We start from the raw sequence: 24,604 nt of genomic DNA on the forward strand, positions 1-24,604 counted from the left end.
TTCAAATGGGAAAAGCCAGCCTGTATAAAAAGCACCTGACCACTCCATTTAACAGTGTGTCGGTAGTATGATTTAATGAAGTTAATCCAGTTCGCAGTCCAGCGAAATATCACTAAAATGAAGCTTGGCCTACTTTTCTTGTCCAGAGGTAAAAATGCGCACGCATACAGAATTTTTTATTTATTTTTTTTTCTTTACTCAGGGCTTCTTGTTATTAGGAAGGCATTCATGTTTTATATTCCAACACATTTCTTATCCAATTTGACACTGTGGGCTCCAGAGCGGAGTGGAGAATGGCCTTTTCAAGTGTGAGGCAAACACGTGCAGCCGTTACGTCCCATCGCTTTCTCTGACATTAATTTTACATGAGGAAATGGCTGAGCTTGCCCCCTCTCTATGTGGAGGAACAAATATGAGTTTCCGCATTTATATGTGAATTTGTGTGGCAGTTTGTAGATGAAATAATTAGACCAGAAACTTTTAACAGCAGTGCTAAAGATAAATCCCCTCTGGATGCGTGCTGACACAGAGATGTGTTGCATTGGAATTAATAGGAACTTTATGCCTTTATCTTATTTCCCTTCTGCGTGTAACAACAATCATGCCAACTTGGCAGTTACCTCTCTGTTCTCCTACTCAATTTGAGGCCCATTCAGTGCTGATGTTATGTGGTTTTGTAAATTGATGGCAATAAAAATACAGTTTCACTAAAAATATCTTTGAACAACCTGATTCTAAAAGGAAGATGGAAGGGTCATTTTAATGTAAAGGTTCTCCTCCTTTGTTATTAAAATACAGTTTTCAGGCTTATTTACATGCCTCTTTTAAAGTTTTTTAAAATGTGGGTTAAACACCGGCAGAGCTGTGTTCATCTAGAAATTAAAGAAAAAAAAACATATGGGTTTAACTTTTATAATTAGATCTGTTTAATAGAAGTGCTTATAAGCAGTACAGTTTGAATCCCAAATATTTGAAAGTGCAGATCTGAGGCTGCGTCGAAGACCATCATGGGGGCAACTCTGCTGTAAAAATGCTGCTGTCCCTTTAAAAATTCTTGCAGTAATTCCTCCAGCATGCATATGGCCATAAAAAAGAGATAAAGCTTGAAGTCATCCACACAAACAGAGGCAGGGGAAGGAGAAAAAAAAAAGTTCCCTTGGATTTTGAATTATAGAGCAGCACCTTCCTGTATTTTACACCTGCAGAGAGGGAGGGAGGCTCATCTGAGTCTAGGAGCCAGCGCCTGAAAGTTCTCCGCATCTTCGCTTTGTTTTTTTTTCCTTCCAAATTTCAGCTGTTTTGCTCTCATCTGTTGGGTCCACCAACTCAGAATGCTACTGCACATCCTGTGTCCACTGTGGGCTTCGTTTGTCATTTTTCAACAAGGCAGGTAAGATAGTTTTGAAAGTCTTTCCTTTCAAAGATGCACCAGCGCCAGCCTGCACGCTTATTTGAAGGAGCAGTTACTGTACCTTACATGCTCTGATACTGCATTTGCACTTCTTTAACAAAGAAGCTGCCGACACAGCTTTTCTCTTTAAGTGGAAAGAAACATGCATTAAATATTTTGTAATCTATAATTAAAAAGCAACAGTTCCATTAGGTAAAAATACCCAATTAAATTTGCAAGATTTGAGAAACAGACCTTAAAAAAAAAGTAATTCATGGATATTGTTCTTTTATTCAGAAAGCCTGCAATTTTATTCACAGCAGGACACCTTTAACCACAAAATGCATGTAATGTCCAAACTTAAATTTTAGCTTCTAACCCAAATTAAAAACAAAATGCAATTAGAAGCTAGACATTAAATTAATATTTATGTCAGTGAAGCTGGAATCATAACTGCCCCATCACCAGGTCTGTGCAGTGTAAGGAGATGAAGTTCCCCAGCAGGGCAGTCAAGCCGCCCTCTCCCTCTGACTTTTTGGACAAACTGATGGGACGCACATCTGGCTATGATGCTCGCATCAGACCAAATTTCAAAGGTAACCACACTCCCACATGCAAATACTGCTCTATTGGAAAAGGTGTGAGAAAGCGTGCTGCTCAATTTGCACAACAATCTGTGCAGTGAAGTGGCACAAATCCTTCACAGATGGGTCAGAGGCAAGAGATGCTGCAAGCTACGATGTCTCCATGCAAAAGTCTTCCTCTTTTTTTCCTCCTCATGTGTTGTTACGGTTTCTGTGTTGTCCCACACCCTAAGGTGATGGTATCTTTTCACAGACGTCTCTTTCACATCGTTTTTATTTGACAGAAATGTGCGGTCAGCCTTGCGTGTTACCCCAAAGGCCCTTTCCAGTCCAATCTTGTGAAACTGGCAGAGTCTCTCTCACATAGTTCTTGCACCGCCTCTAGGGTCAAATTTCATATATATTTCATACTTGCTCCACATCCTTGTCGGTGCATTGTGGATAAATCTCTGCTGATTATCTATAAACATACCAATGTAAGTAAAACTGAATCAATAAATAATTGCCTCTTCGGAAATGACTCACTGAAATATTTAAAGTTCCAATGGTCGTCCATCGAATGATGGACTACGCTAACGGAAGCGTACTGGAAATGACAACACAATTTCAGGCTTGTTATCGTGGATAAATCTTTATCAGAACACGGCATGGCATATTATGAAGGGAAAAAGCAAATGTTGTGGTACAGGAATCCCCTGCTCTTCATCAGCTTTAATATTTGATGTGTTCCTTTTAGAAAACCACCATCAGTGGTATTTAAGGAAGCAGTGTTACTAAGATGTGTCCTCCTGTCAGGTTCTCCTGTCAACGTGACCTGTAACATCTTCATCAACAGCTTTGGATCCATCACTGAAACAACTATGGTGAGAAAACATCTGTTTTAAATTTATCTGCTCTTTTTCGAAGGTGCCGTTGTACAACATGCATTTCAATGACTTAAAAAAATGGATGTGCAACTTTGAATTTCTCGAATCCCCTCGAGTTCAAAAGTATACATACAGGCTCACTTCAACTCACATACTCACTTAAATCTTTTAAAAAGTGGTGCTGAAGGTTCTAAAACGTCTTATAAGTTGACAAGGCCAAGGCCTATTAACTTCTTATTAGTGAAGTTAATAGACAGTTAATTGACAGTACTCATTAGACTGACCAGTACTCAGAACAATAGGAACGTCCAAGGAACCCAATGAAGATCAGACAAGGAGAACTGTAGATTCTCCTTTTTGAACCTATTTATTTTTTATTTATAGAACTGATGATTGTTTGATCATCAGAGGGTGCTGGCCAGGAAAGAAGTCAATGCTCCACAATCAATGCCTTCATGCTCGAGTGAAATTTGCAGTTGCTCCGATGGACAAGCCAAATGTTTTTATGGTCAGGCAAGACTGAGCTGTTTGGCCACAATGACAGGAGGAGTAAAGGTGAGGCTTTTAAACCTGAGAGCGGCTAAGAAGTATGGTGGTGGTAGCATCATGTTCTGGGGCTGTTTTACCCTCAGTGGTACTGATAGATTGAACAGTGGCTGGATTAACGAAGGAGGAGGACTACCTCTAAATTCTTTAACTCAACTAAACAGACAAAAATTGGACATAACTTAATGTTCCAATACAACAATCCAAAACATGCATCAAAACTGGTTTTGTAAAGGATAAAGCAAGATGAAACTTCTGGAATGGCCCTCCCAAAACCCTGAACTACATTTAAAATCCAGGTCTGTGACAGACAATTTAAATGAACATTACTAATTCTGCCAAGAAGAGGGCTCAAATATTCAAAATTATGTCAAAAACTTGTATATGCATTCTGACTTTGAGATTCATTTACTGCGATGCCCACTCCTAGCATGATTGTGATTGACACACACCTGAATGATCCAGACCAGCAAACTTCCAAAACTTCTGCTTTTATAGAGCTTGCTGATGATCAAATAATAAAGTGCATTTTTCTTTAATTTAGTATATTAGTGTGAATACAATAACAATGTGTGCATATAGGGGTGTATGCTTATGCTGTGTTCACAACTCTTCACTTTGTAGATTTAATGATAACGCTAAAACAATTGCACAGTAACTAAAATTTTAAACTGTGCAAATAAGTGCCACTTTGAGTATTCACACTAATATACATTGCCATAACCTTACAGACATCAAATTTAGCTGTACAGCATAATAAGTGGCTGCTCTCTATGTGTGTATAGCTTGCCATTTGTATGACTGTGACTGAACTCCTTTGGGCTTTACCTCCTTTATCTCTTTATTTTTGTCACATATACTGTTACAGTGGTGGATGTTCATAATAAATACAGCCAAAGTTTCTAATAATGACATTGTATGTGCTGGTAATCCCAGTGAGGTAAAGGGCTAAGGCTTCAGACTGCTCTAAACAGACTCTATTAAACAGGCGATGGACCGAGGGTCTCCACCAAGGCCCGTATAAGACAAATAAGGATTATTTTGATTTATGATTCATGCAAAGCAACGGTAGTAAAAATCCAAGAATATAAATATATAGTTGGAGGTGAGCATAATAGGTCCTCTTTAAAAATGTCACTTTGACTAAAGACTCGAGGAACGCCTATGAATAGCTGAGCTTTTATGGGAGTGTCTGTAGCTAACATTTGTAGCCACTTTCACTGTAATAATGTTCAATATAAATTTGCATCATTGCCTCTGAGTTAGAAGTCGTAGCTCATATTAATCCCTTCTTATACTCACAGATCATGTGAATAATGTACTGGAAACTGTATTCACATCCTTTAATTCAGTCAAAGCAGTTATACTACAGCTAAGAGATACACTACTACAACTTTAAGGTCCAGTATTCAGTATTTTGCTTCATAAACATGTGCATGAATTAGCATAAAATAAGTCAGTCAGTATCACAATCAATCTGTATAACATTTTGTAATATGATAACTGGCACTAATCTTACTCTGACTGATGACTGAAGCTGCCAGTTAAAGCCAGCACCAAAACAAATGGAAAACCAATAGCACAGACCAATAGTTCCTGTGTCAAAATTTATTTTATTTATAGAGGAACAATTATGCTTCTTTCCAGCTCCAACTTAATAACTTAGTTAAATAAGTCTGCATGACTCAGAGTTGAAAATAATCCTTGTTAACTTACACTGGACCTTGGTTTCAGCCCCTCGGTTTATCTCCGGTCTGAAACAAGCAGTTGTAGCTCCTCTGTGTCAAGTCAGTTTGGTTGCCTCTCGCAAACCAAACAGCAGGCGAGTGGGGCTTCTGTGCTCACTGCCTGAGATCTGAGCCTGGGATGACTTTCTACAGAGCCAAGAGTAGAAAATCTGTCTGAAAACAAGTGTTTAAAACTGCCTGAAGCCCCGGGCTCACTGGTGAGCCAAAAAGCACTGACCTCATTATTTGATATGAGCATCCACGACTTTAATAGCAGTTGGAGAGCAGAGCTGGTTAAAGCTCATTTATGAGATGCATCAGACACTTTACTGTTTATTCATCTGAAGCTTCTTTTTTTGTTTGGCTCCTCTCCCACTCTTGGTGGAGGCCAGGTTTCATGACGCCCAAACATACTGTCATTAGATTATGACTGTTTAGTTGCTCTAAACACCATCTTGTAAGTGCCTAACATAGTGTCAGCAAAGATCTTCTCGTGTGTCTTTCTCTGTCGAAATAAGCAGCCATCCTTAATTTACAAGGCCTCTGGAGAATGTCTGGGGTTGGTCATGTTTGTTGATTAATTCACGTTTAGAGCCTGGAGAATTTGTGCATTTTGTAAAATACTAAAGGAGAGAGACATCAAATTTTAATTGATGAAATTGTAAGTGGAGTTTGCTGTTGTTCAGGTTATGGGAGCACTCAGGCCTGTTTGTCACCATTTGTCCCCTACCCAAACACACACAGACACACAGTCACGCCTGCCTGCTTAGAGGATGGTTCTTCTCGTTACTTTTGCCCTCTCGCTAAAATTAGATGCATGAACATATGCAGCATACTTGCATGCATATGCAATATGCATATATACATTTTTTCATCATTTATAAGTTTAGCGCAGTTTTTAATTACGTGTTGCCTCCATAATTTAGGACTATCGGCTCAATGTATTTCTAAGGCAGCAGTGGAATGACCCTCGACTAGCATATAAGGAGTACCCTGATGACTCTCTGGACTTGGACCCCTCAATGTTGGACTCCATTTGGAAACCTGACTTATTCTTTGCAAATGAAAAGGGAGCAAACTTTCACGAGGTTACAACAGACAACAAACTGCTGCGGATCTTCCAGAATGGAAATGTCCTCTACAGCATCAGGTGAGCCATTTTATGTGTTTTTTTTTGGGGGGGGGGGGGGGTTAAGTGTTAATAGTACTTCAGCTATCAAACACATTCCCATAAATGCTTTGATGGGTAGCTCGGTGAATATAAACTCTATTGGAAGTACTGTAAACATCCAAGTGTATGGACTGCTACATATTTGTTTCACTCCAGTTCAGTTCAGTTGTAATTGTACTGTCCAGCATGCAATGTGAACAAGTTCTTGTTAAGCAGCTACTGCAGGCTAAAGAGGAATCAGGTCAGTAATGTGCTGCTAAAGCGCTGGTGAATCGTAGCATAATGGTAAAGAGTTATAAATAGAAAGAAAAAAGAAGCATTAGTTTTAGTAATTAAGATAAACAGGAACAAAATCCTTAACCCTGGAAATCTTTTTTTTTTTTTAAGTCAGTTATATTATTTATGGCCCCACTCACTCACTTGGGGATAACCACAGTGTCTGTGGATGACAATAAACCAGGGTCATTTATGTTCCTCCTTTCTGCAATATTGCTCATTTGTGTGAGAGGCTTTGCTTTGTGAGTGCAGGAGGGGAAAAATAGAGAAATGGGTCAGTGAAACGAACAGCATAATACATCATAATTCAACAAAGAAAGCTGTGACAGCTAAAGAACATCTGTGTGTTATCTATAAAGCCAACACCTGTACTACATAATGGAATGCTTTTTAATCTGGATCTTTATGTTCTGTAACTGGGGCACATCCCTATTTTTTCTTTTTTCCTTTTTTAAACTGATGGTGGTGATGTGTGTGTGTCTCAGCCCATTTTTATATCAAGCCCACCATAAAGGCTGACATGATGTCTGTCAGCACCTGTCAGTGCTTTCTGCAGCCTGTACAGGGGGCAGTTGCCGGAGAGGTTTGAGCTGCTTGATATGACCACTGATTCAAAGAGTTTTTTAAAAAAAAAGGGGGGGGGGGGGGGGGTTGAGTGACACCTGAGTAAGAAATAGCCAGTACTGTGGAGTTCACAGGTGGTCGTTAGCTAAGTCCCCCATTCGCCTTTTTCCCTATGGGATAAGGTTCAAGGGTAGCACCTTTTCATGTCATGTACTATTATGCTGCTGCTTCTGTTTTCCAGACTGACACTCACGCTTTCCTGTCCCATGGATTTGAAAAACTTCCCCATGGACAGCCAGACGTGCACCATGCAGCTTGAAAGCTGTGAGTTCATCTTCTTAGGCAGGCTAAGAAAACATTACATACAGGTTTTGACATAAAACTGCGTACTGTACACTTTCTCTTTCGCCTCTAGTTGGTTACACCATGAATGACCTGATTTTTGAATGGCTGGATGTGGGAGCAGTGCAGGTTGCTGATGATCTAATGCTCCCTCAGTTTGTGCTAAAAGAGGAGAAAGGTCTTGGTTACTGCACCAAGCACTATAACACAGGTACAGGACATATGACGACCAACTGTCCTACGTTCTCAGTACACACTGTCCATCACCTTCTAATAAGACTTTCAGTTTGCACCTCTGCCTCCTCCTGTCGTCAGGTAAATTCACCTGCATTGAGGTCAAATTCTACCTAGAGCGCCAAATGGGCTACTACCTGATCCAGATGTACATACCGAGCCTGCTGACTGTCATCCTGTCTTGGGTGTCATTCTGGATCAACATGGATGCAGCTCCCGCAAGGGTGGGACTGGGAATCACTACTGTGCTCACCATGACAACACAGAGCTCTGGCTCCAGGGCCTCCCTGCCAAAGGTCAGAAGCAAATTTCAGCAAGTTATCTGCTGTTTACTAAAAAGATAAAGTCAGCATGGAGATACAGAGGGGTTGTATGATTCCAAGAAAGTCAAATCAGATAAAATAGATTTAACAAGAGAATTTTTCTAGCACCCAAATTTCAGTTTCTAATTGGACTACTCATCCTCACATTCATATTTAGCATCACCAGTCAGCTTAGCATGCATTTCATTGGGCTGTGGGATAATTTTAACTTTTTCTAAGTGAATGGTATAATCAGTTTAATAAAAAAAAATGTTATGTGTTTAACATGAATATTATAAATGGAAATAATTAAATAATATAAAAATACAATAATATATCATCTTTCTTCACTCAGTCCAAAAGGAACCCCTTGCTGACCACATCCCAATGCTGAAGAACTACCTTAATAATGCACATTAACGCAATTGAATAATAGTACTATTCCAGTTGTATTAAAAAAAAAAAAAGAAATCAGTGGCTTATACTTGTTGCAAACTATTTTTGCTATGTTGACAGGCTTTATTAGTATTTTCTTTTGTGTATATGTACTGGAGGCTTCATTCAGCTGAGCTGGTGTTAAACTTCTTTCTGATTCTGATATTAATTGAGACAGTTGATTGTTATGGTTATGCAGGTATCCTATGTCAAAGCCATAGACATCTGGATGGCGGTGTGTCTTCTGTTTGTGTTTGCTGCACTACTGGAGTATGCAGCCGTCAACTTTGTTTCACGCCAGCACAAGGAGTTCTTCAGAATGAAAAAGAAACTCAAAGAGCAGCAGCAGAGAACTGTAAGTGCAGCCCACCCACTCAGGCCCTCGGGCAGCTGTCACCTGCTATTCCCTGTGCCCAGCTCTGCACGAGCTGCTACTCAGCTGCATGCTGCACTCCAGTCAGGAAAAGCACACAGCACTGACCTGTGATTAATTCAAGTCATCACCTTATTCTACTGCTGGCTGAGTGTTCTCAACATCATGGATATCATGAGAAAGGGAAGAATAAGGAAGACAAATTAGGATAAATTACCCTTAAACTAGATGAGGCTCTTCTTTTGGCCAGCTCTTCACAGTTTTGAGAAATTTGGCCTTCATTAAGTTAAGGAAAAGCAATGTGACAGCAGCCGAAGGGCTCTTTATACCTTTTATAATATTTATACCTCAGTACACCCGACATCTGCTTCGATCTGCAGTGCAATGCAATGCATGTGGCCTGACATCTATGCAGTAGCGCAAAGTTGTGCCAGTTTTGCAAACTGTTCAGTCAGTGCAGTCTGTTTGACAATTAAATAATTGTGCTGGCTTTCCCCCCTCACTCACCCGCAGGGGACCGGTGACAGTAAGGTGAAAGGAAACAACATGTCAGGGAACAATGCTCCCCATGGGAATGCATCCCAGCAGTGCAGTGCCTGTGCCAGGGTATGTACTGTTGCCTTGCTCACCAGCCAATTGCTGGCTCCAAAAAAACAAAAAACAAAACAGTTTAGCTTAGTGATTTGCAGTGAGCCTGTGCTGTGTCTTTGTCTTCCAGGAGGAGGAGCTGGCACAGCAGGGTTTTCTGCTCCAGAGTATTGGACTTGCACTGTCCTCTCAGGAAATGGATGCAACACCCGTTTTTGCTGATCTACCTCCTGGTTTGGGTTTCTATGAGATACGGAGGCGTTTTGTGGATCGGGCCAAAAAGATTGATACCATCTCCCGGGCTGTTTTTCCCATGAGCTTCCTCATGTTTAACGTCCTTTACTGGGTTACCTATAAAGTTCTACGACATGAAGACGTCCAAGGAATACTGTGACAGACTGAGGACCATGAACACGTTGGCTACTTCCTTCACTGAGTCCTCAGTTGAGTCATGCAAGATGTATTTTGACTGCATGTTCAGTGCAACTGAGCAATTCTGTGACCTGGAAGAGTCCAGAGGTTTCTTTACATTTTGAATAACAAAATGCACTTTTTATTAGCACTTATGCATTTTCACATTAGGTTATTGTGTGCATTTACAGTTCCATCAAGTCAAAGTTTTATAAAGGAAAATCTGTGCGTGCAGTTGCTGTAGCCTCACATGTACTCAGACTGCACCTTTATGTTTTTTACTGTGCACTAATTTTACAGATGCCACAGTGGGCATTGTGCAAAAACACGTGTCTGCAGCATAATTGAAAACATGTACTTGTTATTCACCGTAACTATGATTTAAAGGAATCAAAAGAGTCTGATTGCAGGCTGCAAAAATTATGGAATATGAATATATATGATATTAGATTTCCTGCTGAAGGAGATCAATCTGTAATAAAGACTTGAATATCCTGTTTGAGAAATATGTTTGCTTGAAAAATACTTTGATCTCTTTGAATTAGTAATATTCATCTCAACCATCTGAATCTTTAGTTTCATATCTGCATACTGGCCAGATATTAATATTATAAATATTTTATCAGGAACAAGAGTAACATTATGTAAATACAATTAAAGTAAGAAATATAGCATTATTATAAACTAACAACTTCCAGAGAGCACTGTACTATTCCAAATAGTTTCTATTCATACAGTATTAAACACAGAGAAATAATCATTAACTACATTGAGGAAATAATGTTTCAGTTTTTCAGAATCTGGCTTATTTGGTTGTCGGAATAGCTTTTTAAGCTGCACACATTTATTAACCAGTACTGAGTTCTCCTAAGGGCTTGCAGAAAGTGTGTTATACTGGTGTTTAACAAAGCCCACCTAAATTACACAGTAGGAGTAGACTCTGTCTCTTCTTATCGAATAATCTCTGGAACACATTGTTGGTACATCTAAAATAAATACAGCTCGAAAAGTAGCGCAAAACCTTCACTCTTGACCCCATGGGAGGAGCTAGGGGTGACCATAGCCACATCGGAACAAAGTCTGACCACCCAACACAACCAATGGTGATGCATTAGAGCGCTACGCAAATACTACTATTTTACTAGAAGAACATTTTATGTGGGACAATTTCTCGATAGTGTATTTTTACAGTACTCATTTAAATTTAAATTGTTTCTAAACTTAAACAATTCCAGATCTGGCTTACAGTGAATGCAAAGCATAAAGATCCTCTGCAATCCTAATATACCTCGATGGTCTCAGCTTTGTCATCGTATTAGAAATGGTCTGTTTCTGCCACCGTTTTGCCCCCAGGGATCCAGTCCCTAATTTTGTTGCTATTGTTAGGGTCCACGTTCCCCTTTAAAAAGGAGGGTCCGCTTAAATCAATAGAAACTTGTTCTGAGCAATCACTTTTATTCTGTGATGACGTATTTCTTTCCTGATGGGGAGTGTTGTCTTACAGGATGACAACACATCCATCCATAGGGCACAAACAGTCACTGAAGGGGTTGATGAACATCCACAGTAATGGGAATTGTATGCTATGGTGCTTTGCATTCCCTCATTTTGAACCATCAGGGCTCAACACCAGCCATCATCCAAACACCTAATGAGGGTCTATTATCCCCACTGTACAGTTCTAGAGACTTTGAGAATCAATGCCAAGGCACAGTGAAGCTGTTCTGATGGGACACTGTGCTCCATGTCCCATTGCTGTTGTTTCTCACCTGTCTGCAATTTAATGTGTATTCTAAAGTTATTATAGTGTTACCTGTCACTGTTTAATGACAGCTGCAAAAAGTTTGGTTCATTCAGACAACATTCAATTAAGTTGAATGTTTGCTTAATAGATCTGACATTTTATTTCAAAGACTTTCTCCAGAGAAACTATCAGAATTATCTCACAAATGCTAAACTGCATTTCATTACATTTGTCCTCCATCTGATGCCTGAGTCAGTCTTCATTATGATTGCAAATGATAAATAAGCCATGAATAAATACCTTTTGAGCAATAACTTGCTCAGTACATCATATGAATTTGGTTCTTAAGGTATTGCTAGGTAAGCATTTCTGAGTGATTAGTCTGTGAAGGTTCTCAGTCATCCAGGTCATCGTAGTCAAAGGAATTTGCAAAGAAAAGCGTCTGGACTTCTTTAAGTTGCTTGAAGACGTTTCACCTCTCATCCGAGAAGCTTCTTCAGTTCTAAGGTCAAATGGCCGAGAGTCCCAGATTTAAACCCAGTGGGAGTATCCCCCCAAAGAGGGACAAAGGACCCCCTGGTGATCCTCTTATCACATGAGCCAAGGTGTGAAAGCGGGTGTGGGACCTAATCAGCCAGGGTTTCGGGATGAGCTCATTGAAACGTCTTCAAGCAACTTAAAGAAGTCCAGACGCTTTTCTTTGCAAATTCCTTTGACTGAGTGATTAGTCCATCACATGGTTTTAGCTTTTTATAAAATCAAGTTATCACATGAATTATTCATTTTAAAAAGTAGAAAAAGAGCAAACATCAGCACTGAGACTGTGTGAAACCAGGGTGACCTCTTTTTTTTCCTCCTAAATAGTGTCAAAGATAAGAGGATCCGTGACACTGTACTGTATTTGTGTTTGTGCGAATCAGCTACCCTCACCATGATGAATCCAGAATCAATGTTCATTTCAGTCATTTTCTTCTACTATATTATACTCACCCTTGGATAACTACACTTGCATGCCTGAGTTTAGCTTAAACAAGGGACAGCCACCACAATTTCTTGCCTTTGTTTTGAATGAAAATTTGTCTTTCTTTTTTCTTTTTAGAGCTAGAATAATAATAATGGATTGCATTTATATAGCGCTTTTTGGGGCCCTCAAAGCGCTTTACAATTCCACTACTCATTCACACACTGGTGGAGGCAAGCTACAGTTGTAGCCACAGCTGTCCTGGGGCAGGCTGACAGAAGCGAGACTGCCATGTCGCGCCATCGGCCCCTCTGGCCATCACTAGTAGGCAGTAGGTGAAGTGTCTTGCCCAAGGACACAACAACCGAGACTGTCCAAGCCGGGGCTCGAACCGGCAACCTTCCGGTTACAAGACAAACTGCCAACTCTTTGAGCCACGATCGCCCCAATGTACATTATTTAGGCCCAGTATTGTGTCCTATGGGGTATTTACCCAAATACTATGCCAAAGTTTAATTTTAATGTATGCACTTCTACATTACTCATGTAATTGTATGAAAAGCTACTTCTTCTACAACACTGTATTTTAGTGTTTGTACTCTAATTGTTTAAAGCACACATATTAATATAAAACACATATGATGCTATGTTGTTAAAGAATTAGCTACCCAGAAGTATATTAAGTAAAAACAATATACACACTGATTAATAAGTAACTATGACTCAATAATGTGTATTATCACAGAAAAGGCCCGTTTTTACACTGGGTATTTCAAGTACATACTGATGCTACTTTTTAAGTAAGATTTTAAATCCCAAAATTAGATTCAGAGGTAAAGGATTTTGCAACACTATGCAAAATACCTAGTAAATACCAAATAATATTCACACTCTTACAGTGTCACTATTCCTGCTATATTATTTTTTAGGTATGTTGGGGCTCAGCATTGTGACAAGGGCCTGAAAAATAATGCGCAAGCCAATTTAACGACTCACGGTTTCACAGTAGAACATTGCACTCTAAGAAGATGATCAATGTTCTTCACTTCCCCAACAAAACAGTCTCTACGGCTTTGTATTTTTTTAGTCACAAGAGGGTGCTGTTGGTCCGTTAAAGTCCTGCATAAGCAATGTTGCACCGTGCCGACCCCAGTGTGCACAAAAGTAAAGCACATAAACCTTTTTTACACTGTGTGTCAGTCGAGAATGAATAATGAATTAGCTTATATGTTATATGCACATATAGTAACAGGGAAGCAAATCGGTTTCTCTACACTTTAATAGCAAATAGCAGATTTAAATGTACCAGAATATACATATATATAGATAGATAGATAGATAGATAGATAGATAGATATAGATATATAATTGTATATGTGTGTGTGTGTGTGCGCGCGCGCGTATGTATAAGGGGCCAAATATGGGAAGCACTAAATGGATGTTACTTTTTCTAACCCTAGTATACATTGACTTCGTGCTTCGTTGCACCAACTACCCAATTGATATTATTTATTTCTGTGCATACGCAAGGATTATTAGAGTAATTTTGTTGCTTGTTCAGAAAACAGGAACAATGTTCTGTACTGATTAAACACTCACAAATGCATTGCTAATAAATTTGCAATGAGTCTGTTTTTTCCATTTTGGGAGAGGGGTTGGTCTCGCCATCACCAACATGTGTCCACTGGCTTGAGACGTGGCAGCGCCTCCGGTCATGTGATTTTTGTTCGCACACGAACCCCACCCCGGTATCGCCCACCCCAAAAGATTTGTTTTAATATCGCTCCTTCGTTATTCTTCTGTCAGTTATCCGATTAAATACAAGCACTGACAGAAAAAAAAGTGCTGAGAAATATTCCCCTGCATAACTCAGCACAAATAACTAGACATGGATTTGAGTGGTGGCGGTGACCACCCAAAACAGAGCCATTTTTAGACGTTTACTGCTGACGTTTACAGAGGCTTCAAATAGCTTCCGTTTTACTCTGGTAGTGATTGGACTGTCCTGTACTTGAGTGAGCTAACATACTGGTTGAACAAGTCCGACATTCTTCACTTCAATGGAGGAACAGCCCAAAGACCGGGCACAAGACAGGCAATACCATCACCACGGAGACGACAGGCACTCTTTTCAGCAGCCAACTTGTCTAAAAAATGATCAGAGCCACTTCCAGTGCCAGCATCAGGAAACGCAGACGAAGAAAACAGGTTGGGCCATCCCGAAAAGTTAGCTAATGCTTGCTAGCCTTGGTCAGCTAATGTCAGTGAGCTGACTAGCTTTTGCTAACTAATGTGAACTAAATCGCAATTGAGGACTTAGCCTGCTAGCTATTGGTTCATATTATATATGGTTCCTTGAGATAATTTGGTAAATGTTTCAGCTGGTGAAAAGCTTGGCCCTTTTTGACGGATAGCCGGACGAGGAGCTCACCGTTATGTTAGCAAGTTCGCTAGCTGACGTTGCGTGACAGTTGTCGCTGTGGTTGTTTGACACATCGGGGATTGACCTTGTGCGCCGGTTTCGCCAACCATTTTTCTTTTGCAAATGCATCGTAATCATCTCAAGGAACCCCTGCCATGTTGCCATGTGTTCTTAGCGCATTATTTGATAGGCGTGCACGGCAAGTTATCCTCAACAATAGTCAAAGCTGTGTCTTTTTGTTCGGCATGCTCATGTCCAGCTTAGGAAAACCGAGCCGGCTCCACTGGAATGTTCTGAGCTGCCATTTCCTGTCAGCCATGTTAGACTATCACTGCTGGCTAATGCTGTAGTTCCACAGCTAGTTAGAAATTGTTGTACAGGCAACATACTTTGCTGTTTTGGCATGTCTCTGCTGTCATTTTGGCTGCTGTGGTTGTTGTTGTTGGTGCTGATAGGGCACGACAGTTCCTGGGCGTGTTGGTGGCAACCGAGCCGCTGGTTAGTTGACATTAGCTAAAGCTAGCCATCACTGACAGGCCTGTTGCGTGTTGTGAAGCCAGGCAACAACTGGACAATGTCTTGTTTTGTGGCGCTGAGCTGACACTGTAAGCATCGTCTTTACGAGACTATATGCATTCGTATGATTGCTAGTGAGTAAGAACCGGCCTCCGTCTAAGAGAGGAGAGACCGTATAGAATCCATTGGGTGCTGCGCTCACAGACATTGAGGCAGCACCACTGTGAATGAAAAGTCCTACGTTGACACAGCAATTCCCATGCGTCTGTGCAGTGCACGGGCCTGTTAATAGTTTATTGCTCCTCTGTGCGTGTGCCATAAATGCTGTTGTGAGCGATCCTTGCAGACCTTGCAACAACTTGTGTCTGATGTCGAATATTCTCTGGGGTGGGGGAAGCTAAGCAAGAGTCCTTTACGTTGTTGACAGTTGTGAAGCATATCTAATTTCTATAACTTGTTACATGTAGTGAGCTCTCAGCTTATCTTGGAAGATTGTTAGGAAGTTTAATTTCAGGCAGCACTATAAGAATAATTATAAACCCAATAAGGAGATCAGTCATGTTCTCCATGGGTGTGGTTTACATGTAATACTAGAGAAACATTTAAAAGTTTAATATGCATCTTTTTTTACTTGGATTTGTTTAGGTTAAGAGTTGCATACATGTGAGTCACTTTTTTGCTATTGCGATAGCATGCGTGCACGCACACACAAAAAATCTATAAAATCCTTGTAGTTTCTCCAAGTTTGAAACAGATTATTTGACACAGACTTTCTGTAAATGTAGTACTTGTGGAGGTTTTCTGCCAGGTGAAGGGTGGTGGATGTTCCCTAATTTCAGTATCAACTGATTTTATTTCCCCTTTCAGGCAATAAAAAAGTAAGCATCAGTGACGAGGAGGGAGAGAAGAATCCACATCTGTCTAATGCCGTTGGCATGTCGCATCCACCTAGCATCAATGCTAACAGACATACAATTAATACAAATGCAAAGCCCAAATCCACGCAAAAGCTGTGCACGACTGTTCCAAAAATAAGCATCAAAGGACTGGACCATAAGAAGAGTATGGACTTAAAAAATAACAAGGAGAAGGTGCAGGATTTGAGTCATCATGAGGGCCCGCCTTTGGATAAGAAGGACTCCGTATTACTTCAAAATGGCGTCGTAAACTGTGGCTTAATTACAAATGGCTATTCTAGCAAGGACAATGACGGTAGTAGTTCGGAAGGTGGATATACTACTCCGAAGAAACGCAAGACCAGATGTAACAATACAAAGAACACTGATAATGTGATAAGAGAAAAGGAGAGAGACATGCAGCAGGGCCACACTACAGAGGAGCTGGGGGCTTTGAATCTAGAGACAAATGAGAAAGGAATGACCTCCAGACTCGATGGATTTAGAGCCACCCAGAAAGTAGAAACTCAGTCGACAGCCAAACGGGCTGTTGTATCAGAGGCTTCAGTGGGTGAATCTCAGAGGAAAAACTCTGATGGTAAAACAGTTGGCACCTTTGGTAAAAAAACTGAGGAAAGACACAAAGGCAAGCTTTCTTCACCTTCAAAAGAGGACTCGTGGACTTTGTTCAAGCCTCCGCCAGTATTTCCTGTGGACAATAGCAGTGCTAAAATTGTTCCCAAGATCAGTTATGCAAGTAAAGTAAAAGAGAACCTCAACAAAGTAGCTCAAGGTGGAGGAGAGGCACTGCCTCCTCCTGTCAGACTGTCACAGGTCCCTATGTCTGCTATGAAAACGATCACCTCAGCTAGTTTTACTAATGGTCCTGTTTCTGGAAATGGAAACGGTTGCCCGTCAGTGGGTACCTTCTTAGCTCCTGCTGCTAGTAGTATTCCATCAGCCCAGTCTATCCTAAGTGGCGACAATGTAGCATCTCCTTTGGAAAGTAACTGTAGCTCCACAACTAGTCCTGTAGATGGAGAGGCATATGAGCTTAGAAAGTGTACTCTTTTAATTTACCCTTTAAATATGCAACCTGTACTCCCTAGCGCTCGTCACCTTGACCCACCGGCGGCTCAGACAAATCAGAAAGCCCTGGGAGATATCTTCCAGAATCAGTGGGGGCTTTCCTTCATTAATGAGCCCAACTTGGGCCCAGAAGGCGGAAATGGGCCGGTGCCCGGAGAGGACAAAACTACTGTGGTCACATCTAATAGCGAGTGTCAAGCTGTTGCAGCCAAGGTTGCCCAGCCTTGCTTTGACATTAGCCCATCATTGTTAGAGCCTGGGCCTTTGGTTCAAGACCCTGAGAAAAGGACTTGTACCCCTTGCATTGTGTCCAATGCTTGTCCTCCTGCTTATGGGATGAGTGAGGAGGAGAACAAGCTGCAGCCATGTGGCAAGGAAAAGACACAAGGTGCAGGTACTGCTGTGTTGGCCCCCAGTAAAGACAACGGTGCTAAACCTGCGCAGGGTCAGCTAACCACTTTATTATTTGGCTCATCTAAAGAACAGGTCCTCTCTAAAGACATTAGCACGAGGTGTAGCTGGGGGTCCTTTGACGTTAAAGCTGCTGTCACTTATCACACTAAAGGTAAGTTTCACTCTCTGCTCTATCAAAAACATTAACCCAATAACCAGATTTGAATTCTTAGGGCTACATTGAGTGTTTATATAAAAAAAAAAAAGTGTATTTTTCTCTTGTATTTCTTTAAGGTTTTGCTTACCTTGTTTGATATAATAGCAGCTGTTTTACAGTTTATTTCTGCATCATGCTGCTTTCTAAATGGTCTTGCTATGTGTGTTCAGGTTTTGGACCAAAATTATTTCTGAAATGTTGCTCAAATGCTCATTTGGGTGGTGATTCGATTCTTTTCAAAATAAAAATGTGTTGGTGTGGACTTAGCCTAAGATTCTGTTTTGGCACCACCTGTTCTGACTGTTAAAATTAGTGTAGCAGTTAACCTCAGCAAAAGTGCTTCAGCACACAGTCTGAGTAACTGTAGACAGCTTCTGATTTTTGCCTCACAGTTCTACCAAAGAAATGAACTAAGTCAGCCATAGATGACTTCATATGAAATTTGACTTGATTCTTTGCTAAGGTGAAAATGAATATTTGCAGCTCACCAACCAAAATATCTTATCCATATTAAAAACGTTATTACCTGCCAGAAATGGCTTTTTGATAGGGTAAATGGTAGTTGTAGAGCAGTTTCGTTGCCTTTGAAAAAGTTGCTACAAAGACGGGACCAGGTCTGTGAGCACTCGGTCAGTTGCTGTTCTTAAAGTGACTTTGTGTTAAGGCGGTGATAAAACCGCAATAAGGTGGAGTTGGTCTGCTATCCGTTTGCAGTTGAATAGGGTTAAGTTAACAGTGACATGCAGTCGGTTTGATAACATGAAGATTAACTGTGATAAAATGATGAAATTCACAATTTGGTTTCCATCTGTTGTTGTCTGCATACAAGAAGTTAACATTAACATTAGTTGCATTCAGAGTCCAGTCAGAGCTTATAGATTTAAAAAAGAAATTCATCCACAAATGGCGATCGAGTCCCCGCAGGATGGCGATTGTAACTGGAAAATGACATAGGTGTTCAGCAACCTTGCTTTTATATAAGAATATAACCAGAATATAATATAATATAACCAGAACCACAACAACTCTTGCAAAGAGACGTGAAGCAGACTACTGACTTTGACAGTATGTTACAATCAATCTATCAGTCTCTATTTATAAATTGGATGACAGTTTGTTATAAACCTTTACCAGTACGTCTGAGAGTGATTGCAGGCTGTGATTGTTTGTACACAAGTTGCCAATCCCCTTCCAGTCAACACAGTCAACCTTTGGGTAAACGGTTAGTCACCGCAAATGCTTGCAGTTAATCACCAACAGCAAAAAAAATTTCAGTGTCAGTTGTTGAAATGTACGGGGCTTTTTTTTTTTCTTTTGCAGTGGTCATTTAAGGGTTCTCACGATTGCTGTTCGATATGTAAAAGTATAATTTTGTTTAAAAGCATTAAGCATGAGAACCTAAATGCAGATTTTTGTCAACTATGTAAAACAATAACTTGTAAAATGTTTACATATTTGTTTTTTGTTGTTTTTTTTTGTTTTTTTAAAAGAATGTTTCATGATGAGCTAATGTGTGTTTTTGTTTCCTTTCATCAGAAATGGAATCCGTTTTCAACTTGCAAAAACAAGGTACAAAGATCCTGTCTTAAATATATGTGTTGGCAATGTTTTCCAAGCAAGGAATGGCTGTAGAACCTCTGGAACAACTCAGATCAGTCTTAAAATGGATTGAGTTCATTTCACCCATAGTTTTCTATAATGAAAAAAACACACAAAAAAAGAAAAAACCTTCAAATATAAATTTATTTGAAAGCCATCGTTTGAAACTTGCAATTAAGCTCCAGAATACACTATGTCTGTCAGGGGTAGTAATAATAAGAAAGGTGATTTTTATTTTTATTTTTTTGTACCACTACTAAGTGCTTCAGAAAGAAAATAATCATATATATTGACGAGATAAGAAAAAATAATGGGATAAAACACGGCAGTGTTATCACACATTTATGAAATCCTTTGTGCTAGCTGAGACACTGAAATGACCAGCATGGTGACATTAACCTAAGTAAATGCCGAAGCACATTAGGGGTTAAGTCCTTAATTTTCCTCAGAGCAAGGCCATTTAATGCTTTAAGAAATGATGCATAACATTTTAAAATAAACACAGAATCCTTGATCACCCTAACTCATCTCCTCTCTCCTATAGATCCAAAAAGGGTAGTAATTTACGGCGAGACCAAGGATGGACCTGATCAGTGAGGTAGATGGCCTACAGTACTTACCTTCTTCTCTTCTGGGTGCTGCAGTTATCTACCTTGGAAATCACAAATCCTGTCGGATAGAAGTGACAACTGTGAAAACATTTGATAGTTTAGCATGACAGATTTTCCATGGAATCTCGGGTGGAATAACGGACTTCTCTGGGGGCATCAAAATGAACACACGCGCTCTGGATGGACGTTAAAAAGGAGCTGATTGGTGCCTCTCCAACATTACGAATGGACACTTTGGGCTGCGATCGTTGTTTGTCTCATGGCTCTTTAGGGATAATGTTTGGGAGTTCATCAAAAGGAAGGTGTTCTGGACTGCACCTCCCTAAGCCTTTATCCTGTTGACCTGTGGCAGCCGTCAGTCTGACTACAGCATGCCTCGGTCATGTTTTCTTTTACACATTCACGAGTTTCATTGTAGATATGTTAGACGTTATACATGCACATCTGTGTGCAAGCTTGAATTCATCATGAATGAAAGGAGAAAACACTCTGCAAAGGATTCTTTGGGGGGGGGGGGGTCTATGGGGTCCCACTTAACTCTAAGTTAAATGGGAGCTTATAGGTGAAGCCCCATCCAGGAAGGGAATCTTGTCTTAAATCAGTAAGGGAAACTTTAATTGCCCACGTTTTCTTTTTGTGTCGTTTCGTCTAACCTAACATGAGTGTTATCTGCACTGCAGTATGACCCCAGAGCACAGGTACAAAAGTGCCCAGTTTGAAGGAAAGCCACCCCCTTTATTTCACTGTTTATTTGGTGTGCTAAAGAGTCAAATTCATCCGTTAAATTCATCCTGAAGCTTTTCATACATTTCAGATTATTAGTAGGTTGTCACCGGCTGTTCTTAAACTGAGGTTCGTTATACGTTCTATTAAATGAACTGTGAGTTGGGGAATAAGCTTGGTGACAAACTGTTAGGTAAAATAAAAGAAGGAGAAAAAAAGAGACATTGCTTCCACAAAGGTCTTCTGCATTTTGTGCTTTTTGTTCAGCAGTAAGATTCAGGATGTCAATACAGATTATTTTGCCTGTATTTCTGTTCAGTTCCTCTTGTCGAAGGAACCTGTTCTACATTTTTACAATGTACTTTTTTGTTTTGTTTCTTCTTTTGACTCAGAATTTGGTCTTTACTTTTCTGCCTTGTACGGCATCGTGTTTCTTGCATGTTTACTGGTGGAAACGCACGAGTTGGAGGTCCCTGTTCATCGGCATACAAAGATAACAGTAACAGAACAATTGCAATACTAATCTTAGTTCCCTAAGTAGACACTTTGTCAAACTGTTCAAATGTGAAGATTAGTTAAATACTATTATGTTTTACTGTGGATAACCTATTACGTTTGCAAACCAGTGTGCAATAACACCGTGTGGTCCATACATGTGTGTTGGGAGGGGTTGCGAGGGTTATGTAGAGCTACAACGTCATCAGCCAAGATGCTCAGTGTGGCCCGCAGTGCAGTTCAAAATGTTTAAAGGTGTTCAGTTTGTTGCACGACTTCTAAATTCGATGGTGGGATATGTGTATATTTTTAAAATTATTCTAAAGGCTCATGTTGTAAGATCTAACTAAGTCTAGGGAGCCCAAATCTGCTAGCTGACCAGCTGTGACGTCAATTATTATTATTATTTTTTTTTATTATTATTATTTTTTTTTTCACCATCAGCAAATCAAGATCAGTTTACTCAACAAAGCAACTGTCCAGGTTTTTCTCTAGAAGCTCTGATTTGGCTAATGTGTGGATTATTAGCACTTTATGTAAACTAATTGCTTTTATCTTATGATTAATAGACGAAATCTGTGTGTACTGACGAGAAATCCTCCTTGAAAGAATGGCTCTGGGCTGTTACTTTTCAGAAAAAAAAAAAAGCCGCTGAATATACAGAATTATTAAATGTAACTCAGGTAGTGTTGATAAAGCCATGACTGTGTTTAATATTGTTTCTTGCCAAACGGCCCCCGTCACGCAAACGTTCTCATTGGAAATATTGAATTTAAGTCTGATTTATATAAAGTATCATATGTTGTGACAACACACCAAAAATTTAATACTTTGAGAAAAAAATTGTCATGGCGTGTGAGGTGCTGTCATTAATCGTTTTGGGATCTAAAATTGTTGTTTCTTTTCTTTTTAAGCACAGTGCTGCACGGGCTCTTTTCCATGTATCCTGGACTGTAACCTTGTAATCTCTGCCGGTTCATTTTCTCCCTTATGTGTTCATAGTGAAGCACCTCTTTGATTTATTAATGCTGAACATCAGCGGTGTTTCTACGGGGGTACACATATGAGCTTTCAAGTACACTTCTTTCCACTGTGTCCTGATTAGGCGGCGGTGTAGCTCGTGCACAGAGAGGGGAAGTCATAACTGCAGCCATGTTTTTGTACAAGTTGTCTTGACATTTAACTTCCATGTCTAATCGCAGTCGGCTCTCTGGTATTTAAAAAGCTTTGTTTTGGCTTCCATTGTACACTATTTGATGGATGAGCGTATCAGCAGACGCTGCCCTCTGAACGAGAACGCTCGTGTCAGACGTGGTCAATGAGGAAGCGAGGGTAATTGAGGAGGTATAAGCGCTTATATTTTTGTTGTTCTGTGCTTGTGGAAAATTGACACTTAATCTGGCATCAAGTTACAAGAAACACTGCAGTTTAATTTCTTGCAATAGCCCATAATCTATTTGCGGGGGGGACGAGGGACACAATCAGGTTACCGTATGGTTAATATTCAGGCTGAAAGGATTATCAGTGCACAGCTATAGGCTTCTAAATGTAAAGCAGGGTGATCAGAATAACTAGTACGTGATCTTACTGTAGTATTATGATGAAAACACTATTTTCTCATCTGTGGGGGTGTGTTTGTTTGTTTGTTTGTTTGTTTGTTTGTTTGTTTGTTTGTTTGTTTTGTTTTGTTTCTTGTTGTTTTTGTTTTGTGGTGTTGTGTGTGTGTGTGTGTGTGTGTGTGTGTGTGTGTGGGGTTTTTTTTTTTTTTTTTTTTTTTTGGCTAGAGTAGTCCTGGTAGAGGGAAATCAGATTCTCCTTTGCTCCCACCCTGAGGCCCCTCTTTTTCAAGCACTTAATACAGCGACAAGGCTATATTGAATATGCATATATTGAGAGAGAAATAATTATTCAGCATTGTAGCCTGCAAACCAAAAACAGGTTCTTGAAGCAGAGTAGGTGGTTAATCAGTGGTTTGGTTTTTTTTGGGTGGTGGTGGGAGTGAGTGACTGTTGGTGTGGTGAGAAAGAAAAGCCTGATCATGTGGAGTTTAAATTTCCACCCCCTCAGGATGTGCAATCACCTCAAGGATGCTTCCAGGTTGTGAGTGGCAAGTTTGTTTGTTTGGTGCGCGCATAGCGAGTTCTTCCTATTATATGCAAGTTCCTCTTATATTTCAAAAAAGTCCCTCGTTTCATGTTCAGGTGCCTGTGTTATAAAGAAAAACTTTTACAGCAATTTTGATTGTTTCAAATCTGCTTCCAGCGTATATTTGTGCCATTTTCTTTCTTTCTTTTGTTTTGTTGTTTTTGTTTTTTTTGGAACATTTGCAACGCTGTTCAAGTATTTTTTTTTTCCGGCTATTCCTAATTGTTCTTCTTTTAAACGATGTGGATGCCACTGAAGGCGAGGAGCATTTCAGGCGTCCTGTAGGTTGTGTTCACAGGTGCGACCTAAAGCCAAATCTCACACGGGCACGGGGGACGGATCTCTGCTCGCTGGTGTATACTCCAGTCCGTTGTCAAGTTGATGTCTGAACGTAGCACATAATTAATTTGAAATTATTTAACAAGTTTAATCTTTTAATGTGTTTAAAAAAAAAAAAAAAAAAAAAAAAAGGTTTATTTTTGAGTTATAATTTATCCATAGATGCACAAGTAGGATGTGACTAAAAGAAATAATTAAGAAAATCACAATGTCTCATTTTTGATGAGTGCTAGATGTTTAGTTAGTAAGGCTGATGTAGACCTACTACTTTTTGTTTATTTTTATTTTTTCAAATCCCAATGTCAAGATATTTGCCCTCAATGGTGTGGTTTTTTTTTGTTTTTTTTTTTTTTTGTTTTTTTTTGTTCCCCCCCCCCCCCCCCCCCCCCCCTCATCCAATTTTATACAAATTTCCTTAATGCTTCAGATAGTTCTGATGGAGTGATGAGCATTGAAAACACTGCATCCAGAGTTCCTCTTGATTATATTTTTATTTGTCGTGTTGTTGATCATGTTGTGGGGGGTGAGGTGTGTTGGTTTTTTTTTGTTTGTTTTTTTTTTAAAGTGCAGTTCAACAGCTCTGAATCTGCTTTCGCCAAAGGTACACTACTCAGATATTCAGCTACTGAATGACAAATGCACAGA

At 39.9% G+C, this 24,604-nt stretch overlaps 2 protein-coding genes and 1 long non-coding RNA gene across 4 annotated transcripts; 2 read left to right on the plus strand and 1 right to left on the minus strand.

Annotated features, from left to right (window-relative positions):
- The first annotated feature begins 707 nt into the window (after positions 1 to 707).
- Positions 708 to 10,058, plus strand: glra4b (glycine receptor, alpha 4b). 2 transcript variants are annotated; one of them, XM_005460896.4, is made up of 10 exons: positions 708 to 1,390; positions 1,859 to 1,986; positions 2,770 to 2,837; positions 6,040 to 6,263; positions 7,366 to 7,448; positions 7,540 to 7,677; positions 7,782 to 7,996; positions 8,637 to 8,792; positions 9,324 to 9,416; positions 9,529 to 10,058. In XM_005460896.4, the coding sequence occupies exons 1-10, from the start codon at positions 1,332 to 1,334 to the stop codon at positions 9,790 to 9,792; spliced, it is 1,428 nt and encodes a 475-aa protein (XP_005460953.1). In that variant the 5' UTR covers positions 708 to 1,331; the 3' UTR covers positions 9,793 to 10,058. The 2 variants fall into 2 exon arrangements, with proteins under 2 accessions (XP_005460953.1, XP_019219505.1); XM_019363960.2 differs by lacking the exons at positions 708 to 1,390; positions 1,859 to 1,986 and adding an exon at positions 3,225 to 3,395 and having other exon boundaries at positions 2,765 to 2,837.
- On the minus strand, positions 2,742 to 16,312 carry LOC112848008 (uncharacterized). Its single transcript, XR_003221868.1, has 3 exons — positions 14,946 to 16,312; positions 7,857 to 7,987; positions 2,742 to 2,832 (listed from the first exon to the last, which is right to left on the minus strand). It is a non-coding gene; the product is annotated as an uncharacterized LOC112848008 (long non-coding RNA).
- On the plus strand, positions 14,276 to 22,881 carry nufip2 (nuclear FMR1 interacting protein 2). The gene is made up of 4 exons (XM_005460894.4): positions 14,276 to 14,722; positions 16,320 to 18,002; positions 19,584 to 19,616; positions 20,191 to 22,881. The coding sequence occupies exons 1-4, from the start codon at positions 14,575 to 14,577 to the stop codon at positions 20,241 to 20,243; spliced, it is 1,917 nt and encodes a 638-aa protein (XP_005460951.1). The 5' UTR covers positions 14,276 to 14,574; the 3' UTR covers positions 20,244 to 22,881.
- The last annotated feature ends 1,723 nt before the right edge of the window (positions 22,882 to 24,604 follow it).

The sequence above is a fragment of the Oreochromis niloticus genome, linkage group LG10 (genome assembly GCF_001858045.2).
Source record: "Oreochromis niloticus isolate F11D_XX linkage group LG10, O_niloticus_UMD_NMBU, whole genome shotgun sequence".
NCBI lineage: Eukaryota > Metazoa > Chordata > Actinopteri > Cichliformes > Cichlidae > Oreochromis > Oreochromis niloticus.